The sequence below is a fragment of the Crocuta crocuta genome, unplaced genomic scaffold, assembly GCF_008692635.1.
Source record: "Crocuta crocuta isolate KB4526 unplaced genomic scaffold, BGI_CrCroc_1.0 scaffold113, whole genome shotgun sequence".
Taxonomy (NCBI): domain Eukaryota; kingdom Metazoa; phylum Chordata; class Mammalia; order Carnivora; family Hyaenidae; genus Crocuta; species Crocuta crocuta.
Genome location: NW_027530368.1, coordinates 3,835,750 through 3,845,549, shown reverse-complemented (window position 1 = coordinate 3,845,549; position 9,800 = coordinate 3,835,750). Strand labels below are relative to the sequence as shown.

The 9,800-nt window shown below is 36.8% G+C and overlaps 1 protein-coding gene across 6 annotated transcripts in view; it reads left to right on the top strand.

The window, feature by feature from the left end:
• ZNF638 (zinc finger protein 638) overlaps positions 1–8,696 on the top strand; it is a 125,372-nt gene extending 116,676 nt beyond the window's left edge. For 4 of the 6 annotated variants that reach the window (XM_077766315.1, XM_077766313.1, XM_077766312.1 and 1 more), the window contains 5 exons: positions 1,755–2,709; positions 3,223–3,342; positions 5,982–6,080; positions 6,689–6,807; positions 8,378–8,696. In XM_077766315.1, the coding sequence (XP_077622441.1) occupies positions 1,755–2,709; positions 3,223–3,342; positions 5,982–6,080; positions 6,689–6,807; positions 8,378–8,443 (1,359 nt within the window). In that variant the 3' untranslated portion in view covers positions 8,444–8,696. The remainder of the gene's footprint in view (positions 1–1,754; positions 2,710–3,222; positions 3,343–5,981; positions 6,081–6,688; positions 6,808–8,377) is intronic. The other 2 variants (XM_077766314.1, XM_077766316.1) reach the window with 2 other exon arrangements.
• Positions 8,697–9,800: the final 1,104 nt, after the last annotated feature.

Here is a 9,800-nt window from a genome sequence, read left to right as displayed (position 1 = left end):
ATGTCGCTATATATACTAGTAATTGATTGTTGATAGCATACTAAATTTGTAGGAGACCTGCTGAGAATTATTTCTCAATTTTTCAAATTACAGATACTGCTTTCTCCCTCCCTCTCCCCCCTCCCTCCCTTTTTAGAATTAATTAAATTTTGAGAAAGAGAGAGAGAAAGTGCATGCAAGTGAAGAAGGGGCAGAGGGAGAGAGAGGGAAAGAATCCCAAGCAGGCTCCATGCTCAGTGTGGAGCCCAAAGCAGGGCTCGGTCACAATCATGAGATCATGACTTGAACTGAAATCAAGAGTTGGATGCCTAACCAACTGAACCATCCAGGTTCCCCACATACTGTTACTTTTTTTTGTTTTCTTTTTTTCTCCCAAATGAAGTTCTATTTGGCATTAAGTCTTAACTTAGTAAGAATAAACTTTATATTAACATTGCATATCTTAATTCATTAATGGAGGAATCTACTTACCTATTTACTTTCCAGCTACATTTGAGGTACTTTTAATAATCCATTAAGTTTCCTAGAACACTTGTTAGATAACATTTAACAGGGAACAGCAATTTTTTTACATTATTGTAATTGATAAGTGTTTTTATTTTTTACTTTTATTAATTTTTTAAGTTTACATCCAAGTTAGTTAGCATATAGTGCAACAATGATTTAAATTAAAGAGTAGATTTGTTAATGCTCCTTACCCATTTAGCTCATCCCCCTCCCACAACCAGTAACCCCTCCGTTTGTTCTCCATATTTACGAGTCTCTTATGTTTTTGTCCCCCTCCCTGTTTTTATATTATTTTTGCTTCCTTTCTCTTACATTCACCTGTTTTGTATCTTAAAGCGCTTATAGGAGTGAAGTCATATGATGTTTGTCTTTCTCTGACTAATTTCACTTAGCACGATACCCTCTAGTACCATCCATGTAGTTGCAAATGGTAAGATTTCATTCTTTTTGATTGCTGAGTAATATATATACCACATCTTCTTTATCCATTCATCCATCGATGGACATTTGGGCTCTTTCCGTACTTTGGCTATCGTTGATAGTGCTGCTGTAAACATTGGGGTGCATGTGTCCCTTTGAAACAGCACACCTGTATCCTTTGGATAAATACCTAGTAGTGTAATTGCTGGATCATAGGGTAGTTCTATTTTTAATTTTTTGATAAGTGCTTTTAAATGTAGTATTTTTGTGCTTCGTATTTCAAAACTCATATATCACTTAGGAAATAATTGTAATCTTATTGAAGTTAAGTAAAGGTGGAATTAGGTTGATATTGTTAAGATTTTACCTTTGGTATTATTTAGTATGAAATAGAGCTCATTCATTTGTGGGGCTTTAAAAACCAGCTTCTCTCAGCCTATAGGAAACTTTTTTTTTTTTAATTTAAAAAATTTTGTTTTACGTTTATTTATTTTTGAGAGACAGAGTGAGACAGAGCATGAGTGGGGGAGGGGCAGAGAGAGAAGGAGACCCAGAATCCGAAGCAGGCCCCAGGCTCTGAGCAAGCATTCAGCAAAGCCTGACACAGGGCTCGAACCCATGTACTGTGAGATCATGACCTGAGCCAAAGTCAGACACTTAACCAACTGAGCCACCCAGATGCCCCTATAGGAAACTTCTTTGCCCTGAAATTCTCCAGATGATACTTCATGCACATTTACTGGGATTATTTGAAACCTAACCAGTTCTGGTAACTGGTTCTGTTCATAGTTCTGTGATTTTTTTTTTTTTTTTAATCCTTTCAACAGGAATCATCATTTCCATTTAATTTGGATGAATTTGTCACAGTGGATGAGGTTATAGAAGAAGTAAATCCTTTTCAAGCCAAGCAGAACCCACTAAAGGGAAAAAGAAAAGAAGCTCTCAAAAATACTCCTTCCTCTGAACTTAACTTAAAGAAGAAGAAAGGGAAAAGTTCTTCTCCTCGTGTTATTGAGGGGGAATTATCTTTTGTAACATTGGATGAGATTGGGGAAGAGGAAGATGGAGCTGCACATCTAGCACAAGCTCTTGTCACTGTAGATGAAGTAATTGATGAAGAAGAAATAAATATGGAAGAAATGGTAAAAAATTCAAATTCACTTCTTACATTAGATGAGTTAATTGATCAAGATGATTGCATTTCCCATAGTGAACCTAAAGATGTTACTGTACTGTCAGTGGCTGAAGAGCAAGATCTCCTCAAACAGGAACGCTTGGTAACTGTGGATGAAATTGGAGAAGTTGAAGAGCTACCTTTAAATGAATCAGCAGACCTAAGTTTTACTACTTTAAATACTAAAGGAGATGAGGGAAATAATGGAAGGGATCCCATTGGGTTCATTTCTTCTCAGATGCCTGAAGACCCTTCTACCTTAGTTACTGTAGATGAAATACAGGATGACAGCAGTGATTTGCATTTAGTGACTTTGGATGAAGTAACTGAAGAGGATGAAGACTCCCTGGCAGATTTTAACAACCTTAAAGAAGAGCTTAATTTTGTTACTGTTGATGAAGTTGGAGAGGAGGAAGATGGAGACAGTGATTTAAAAGTTGAATTAGCACCAAGCAAAAATGACCATCCCACAGATAAAAGAGGGGATAGAAAAAAGAGAGCTGTGGACACAAAGAAGTTGAAGCTTGAGGCCTTGTCCCACGTTGGTCCAATAAATGAGAATGTTATGGAAGATGATCTGAAAACCATGATTGAAAGACATTTAGCAGGTAGATACTTAAAAGTGGTAGGTTTTCTGCTTTATTGAGGGTATTTCATTAAAAATTTAAAAAACAGATTTTGCAGCATGACTAATAACTTTCCCTGTGTTAATATAAGAAGGCAACAAGTAGTTATATGCCAGGTGACATTATCCAAAAAAAAAAAAGCTGTACAAGTTCACAGATTTATTTTAGTTACGGAGCAGACTTTGTCCCAGGTTACCATACTTCAAAAAAAAAGATGACAAAGCTGGAAAGCAAACTAGAGTGCCCAAATTAGAATTGGAATGAAAATTCTATATTCCTGTTACTGGAAAACACAGCTTTGATGAGTAGAAGGATGTTATTATACCAGACTGCCTCCCAGTTTTTCCTTAGATTTAGGATTTAGAAAAATTTATAAAGGTACCATTTCACTTTCATGTAATGTCTTGATGGTATAGAGTAATAGGTTTAGTTCCCTTTAGGAAGATCAAAATAATTTCTGAAGAATGGCATGCTATTACTATAGCAATAAATTAGACTTTCTCTTTAAAGCTAAAACGCCAACCAAGAGAGTTAGAATTGGGAAAACACTACCATCGGAAAGAGCTGTTGCGACAGAACCAGTGAAAGGTGAAGAGGCCTTCCAGATTAGTGAAGGTAAACCAAGATTGATGGAAGCGGGGAGGAGTGTAGAGAGAAACACAACACAAGGTAGTCATTGAAATTCCAAAGGTCTACCATCTAAGAAGAAAAGTAGAAAAGCAGTGAGATAGACTGGGAGGTGGGGGTGGGGAAGAGAAGGCAGCCTTATCTGGTTAAAGGTTTTTGTCTTTGTAACTTAAAGATAATGGAATGGGATAACAGAATAGTAGGCAATCCTTTTGTGATAGAATGTGACAATAGAACAGGACAAATTTGTGGAAATGATACACAAAAGTTTATTCTGACCCTATTACAGCATCAAGTAGAAATCATTGCTTAATTCTTATTTGTGGACCTAGATCCCTTGCTTTCTGGAGGCTGCCAAGCAGCTAGCCAATGAATTAAACAAGATGCCTTAACATTGATAAAATGTATCTTGAAACAAATAGGGACCAGTGTCTAGTGAGAGTGAATAGTCTCTCAACAGATATTTTGTCACTGTGTCAATTATATTCATAGCAAAATTATAAAAAGGATAAGAAAAGCATACAGTCCCATGTCTCAAGTTGACTGATTTCAGAGAGTTCAAACAAAAAAATCCACTACTAAGATGACTTTAAACAGCACTACCTTTGTACCATTCTCTTTGATGTACCCTCCTTGCCTTCTTGCTTTTCTGTCCTATCTTTAAGGAAAAACTACCAACTGTGATCTATTCCAAGTTCATTGACTCTGATCTCAGTTGGGCCCTCAGTGCTACTGCATAGTCTTTTCTAGGCCTCCATTCTTCCTCATTTCCTAACCAGATGTAATATAAGTCTTTCCCCCCTCTATATCACCTACTGCATTACTCAGCCCATTCCTCCCTGTATAGCCTTCCTTTCATTTCCATTTACCAGAGCAAATAGAGAATCTCCCCTCTCTATCAGCTTGTATTTGATCTACCTTGGCACCTCACATATAAAATACAGCCAAGTCTTTCCCATTAAAAAAAGTATGCCCTTAACTTGAGAATCCTTCTGGGTCCCTTCTCTTTGCTTTCAGTGCAAAGTATCTGGAAGGAATCACTTGTTTTCACTTCTTCTCATTAAACTGAATGTATCTTGGCTTCTTTATAATCTACCTTCCTGAAATTGATGTTGACAAAGAAACTCCCAGCTTGATTTATTAAGTTTTCTTTTCTTCCTGATTTGGTTTTAGTTGACCTCTCTGCATAATTTGTTACTGTTGATCATGTCTTCTTTCTTGAAACTCTATCCTGTGGCCAAGTGGGTACTCTTCCTTCTTTGTCTATTCTCCATAATTTCTCCTTGATCCAAAACTATAGTTACTAGTTTGATAATCTCACAAATAGCTCCTAGCATGATTTCATAAGAGTGGTTTTCTCCCAGGATTTCTGTTTACAACTACCAGCTTGCCTAGAACTGCCTCATCTCAGCTGAAGAATAAAGATGACTTACATACTGTTTATATAACAGTTTATTTCTGTTAATGGACAATACATTTGACAAAAGGACCTAGCANTGACCTAAGCGAAAGTCAGACGCTTAACCGACTAAACCACCCAGGCGCCCCCCCTAAAATACTTGTTCTAATGTAATTATTATATTTATATATTTTTTACTATTACTTCCTTTGGATTATTAGGAGCAAATGTGTTTTAGAAAGTTTATTATTACTCTGATGAAGGAATAAACTTTTATAGGAAGAGACTAGAGGCTATCTTAATCAAGTCAAGGAAAGGAAGATAGTCTTTTTTAATTTACTCTTTAGGACTTGATGACTTGTAACACAAAGAATAATGATTTCATAGTTCCTGTCCATCCCTTCAGATTTGTTGAAGATGTGCCCCAGTTGCATGGAGAGAACACTGAACTTGTAGTCAGAAGCTTTGGTTCTGGCCTCTGTCCAAGTCTTGCGACATACCTATAGTTTTTTTGTGTCTTGGTTTTGCTTTCTCCATCTATGAAGAAATAGGGATAATGATGATTTGACCTGCTTATCTCACACAACATAAACGCTAAATAAGTGGTGTATATGTGAAGGAGATTTCTCAACTACCACGTTATAGTAAGGTATTACAGCTGAGAGTAACCAGGATTGCTTGGAACCAGTTCCATTTTGGTCTTCCCCCAAGATCATATTAGGCGGAGTCTGCTAACATTGGATGTTTCTCACATGTTATTTGCTTTGCTAGGCTTTAACATTTGTAATTTCACTTGTGATTCTGTCTGACAAGAGTCTTAAGTCTGTTAGTTAAGGCTTAGTTTTTCCTGATTGGAAGAGCCTCAGTACAGGGCATCAGAATTATTTTCTGCCCATGTCTTTTCCTCCTTAATCCACACTTTCCCAGCTCAGCCCTTTAACATACTCTAGTTAACTCTTGACAGTAATTATAGAACTTGGGCTTCTTCCATTACCCTTTAAGTTCTTTTGAGAGGAATATATAAATAAAATACGCATTAGCTTTTGTCCATTTATTCCTAACATTGAAGAATCTTGGAAGAGTGGTCAAGTGGGATTAACCAACGAAGGTTTGCTTAGGGAGATGAGCCATAAATTAATATTTGAAGGCAGGGACTATCTGATGGTAGGTTTATAGGCTGTAAGCCTGTTTTGAATAACATTTTTCCTTGAAAATTTAATGATTTTAGTCGATGAAGAGTCTGGATTAAAGGATTCAGAACCAGAACGAAAACGTAAGAAGATTGAGGACTCTTTAGGGAAATCAGCGGCACCTGATGTCCTTGAAGGTAAAGTAAACATGACACTTTTCCTTTTCCATATGAAATAAAAGTTCAGTACCAAAGTTAAGTGTTGTTTCGATGACTAATGCAGTAACCTTGCTTAGATGATTATTTTAGAGTAGAAATTAGAATAGATTATTTAGAGTAGAAATTCACATTGGCATTTCTGAAGACCGTTTATTAAGCCTGGCAAGGTTTTTGATTTTTGTTTTTTCTTTTTTCATTATGGGAAATGTCTCTTCTTGTGTTCCTGTACTTTATTTGCTGCTATGGAAAGAATTGAGTTATACTTGCCAACGCAGAAATTTCAGTTAAATAGAACATGCTGAAAAGTTTGGCTAGCAAACTGTTTCGTGGCCAGCTAAAATGAGCTAAGGAGCACCATATTTGTTTACCTAGCATATTCCTCAAGCAAACAGTTGCCCATCGTTTTGCCTCTTTTTTTCTTGAAAGTTTAATTGCTCTCGAACTCTAGATACAAAGCAGTATATATTTTGTTTGTATATAAATACATACTGCGGTTACCACTATTGTGTTTAGATAAATTAACACAGTTATAGATAAATTATTAATTTTCCTCCTCTCTCTTCCCCCCTTTTTCTTCTGTCCTCTAGATTTAGACTTTCTTGTACCGAAGGCTGGATTCTTCTGTCCAATTTGTTCCCTCTTCTATTCAGGTGAAAAAGCAATGTCAAATCACTGCAAGAGTACACGTCATAAGCAAAATACAGAGGTAAATTTTTGTTTTCTTAACACCTCATGAACTTCTTTAGGTGGTCGTATTATAATCAGACTACTTAAGTGTCCACCCAAAATGTACATTCTTTCCCTTTGGGAGAACTTTTGAAGGTTTGTACCTGTTTATTCCTTTTCACTTCAAAAGTATAGTCTTCACTGTACCGTGCCAAGAGCTCCTAGTCTCTACTCCATTTCCCCTGGCAGCATTCCCCACAGTAGATTCTGCAGGTCATTAGTCCCATGTGACACTCCATCACAGTGTGGGAAACTGTATTCTGATGGCCTCTTATAGAATCATGGACACATAGCATATTAAATTTTGTGAATTGTCTTGTCAGAGAGAATCTGCCTAACTATTTAATCCATTCTCTAAACTGATTTAATCACAACCCCTCACCCCATATTTAAATTGTACTCATCTTTAGGAAGCGCTACTTTAGAGAATCATCATTACCTGTAGTTGAAGCAGTGGTTCTGATTTCTCATGAACCTTTGAGAGTTGTTTTATATATCCTCTACATTGACTCTGACACCAACACTCCTCTAACATTTATCAAATTGTTATTTGCTGGAAGTATATTTACTCTTCCTTGTCAACTTTATGAGGTAGTGGTGTCATTCCAAATTTACTTTTTAATTAAAAAAATTTTTTTTATCATTCCAATTTTAAAGATGAGAAAAACAAGCTTAAGGATATCTAAACCCAAGTATCTAATCCCAAGTTCACAGAGCTAGTTAATGGCAGACCTAAAATTTGAACCTAGCTCTGTTCTATTCTGGCCTCAAACCCTTAACTGTTATGCTATACTACCTGTGTTCTTAACTTTATAATGTCATTTTACCATTTAAAATTTCCACTGGTTTTGTATTATATTTGGAATAATATCCAGACTTCTTGTAGGGCCATAAAGATCTGATTCCTTTCTGTTTCTCTGTCCTCACTGTTTGTTATTGCATACTACGTTTCAGTTTTCCTAGCTCTCTTGGCTTTACTTTTCATACATGAAAGGCCCCTTTGCTGCTTTTGTACCTTTGTATTGTTATTCCTTTGCCTTCTCCCAATGCCACTTGTATAGCCGCCTCTTCCCTATCATTTAGCTAAGTCTGAACTCCGATACCAGCTTCCCAGAAAGGCCTTTGCTTAAGGAAGACCTAGATAAGGTACAGAACTCCCTCCCACTTGCAAAAAGGGCCAACCTCAATCATTTACCTTATTGTAATTTTTTTCTTTATAGTGCTTACCAGCACCCAAAATTTGTCTTATTTATTCTTTTATTATTTCTCTTCCCCCACTAGAATGTAAGCTCCATGAGATAAAGGGCCTTACCTATCTTGTTGACCACTGAATCCCTAAGCGCCAAGCATAATGCCTGGTATATCATAAATATCAGATGACTGGTGAATGGAAGGAAGGGATGTTAATGTAAGGCACTGTGTTTCTAATCTTTATATTGTAGGATCAGGCTCTTTTAAATTGTAAATTCAGTGAAGTATATTAGATATGTTTGCACACAGAGCAAAGCTATATCTAATGAACATTTTGTATTGTAAATTGCTTTTAACAGAGGTTCATGGCCAAGCAAAGAAAGGAAAAGGAGCAGAATGAGGCTGAAGAAAGAAGCTCTAGGTGATTGGGATAAAGGGGAAGGACTTCATTAGAAATTCGCTTAGGGTCCAGTTGATTTGTGTATTTTTGTTATCATTAATTTGTAATTTTTGTTTCAGAAGCAAATATTCATGTTGTACAAATTTCTGATTGCCCTTGATGTGGAGAGACTGATGGGGAAAGTATGATGGGTTTGATTTTTATATCAAATCATCAGGCATGGAGAAATATCTTTTAGAAGTGTTAAAATAAATGTTCCTACTGTATATTTAAAATACCGTCTTGTGTTTGTGGCTGATTTATTAAAGACTTGCTTGCCTCTGATTTCAGACAGAAGACTGCTGTGACTTAGGATGTTTGGGGATTCTTCATGTATTACTGGAAGTCATAGCACAGCAGGGTTTCACTTTGCTTCAACCATTCATATACATGTCAAAGATTTCTTAAAACTCCCATTTTTTCTGGATAAAAGTAGGTTACAGTAAGTTTGACCCAGGTAAGTTTAAGTAAAATTGCAGCTTTTAATGTGTTAGGAAGATACTTTTTTCTGCTTGTAGTGACATCTGTTTCTGCCAGGACCTATTTTAAGGTAGCTTCTAGCAAGTCATTTAGTATTAGCTTGAAACTACAAAGACAAAGCAGCCTATATTTCTATGGACCATAAAACAGTTGCTTTTTAAAACATTGGAATTTGGGGGCGCCTGGGTGGCTTAGTCAGTTAAGCGTCCAACTTTCGCTTAGGTCATGATCTCGCGGTTCGTGGGTTCGAGCCCCGCGTCGGGCTCTGTGCTGACTGCCAGCTCAGAGCCTGGAGCCTGTTTCAGAGTCTGTGACTCCCTCTCTCCCTGACCCTCCCCTGCTCACGCTGTCTCTCTCTCTCTCTCTCCTAGAAATAAATAAAACATTAAAAAAAATAAATTTAAGACATTGGAATTTGTATTTAATGTTTGTAAAGAGTTGTAAGGGTGCCAAAAAAAAAAATAATTTGGTATATTGTTAGGTGCCAGACACAGCCCTGTACTGTAAACTTTTAGATTAGGCATGCTTCAGACATAGGCCTGCTGACTTTGAATTGCTTTATTATCAGATTTTGCAGCTTATCCAAGATTAGAATATACCAGTTAATAAGAAAGAATGAATGGAAGGAAATGAAAAAGTACTACTCTTTTGGTTTTATTTATTTATTTTTATTTGAGAGAGCACGAGCAGAGAGGAGGGAAGAGAGAGACAGACTTGGATCTTAAGCAAGCTCCACGCTCAGCACAGAGCCCAGTGGGGGCTCAATCCCATGACCCTGTGATCGTGACCTGAGCCGAAATCAAGAGTCAGATGTTCAACTGACTGAGCCGCCAAGGTGCCCCAAAACTATTACTTTTTTTGGA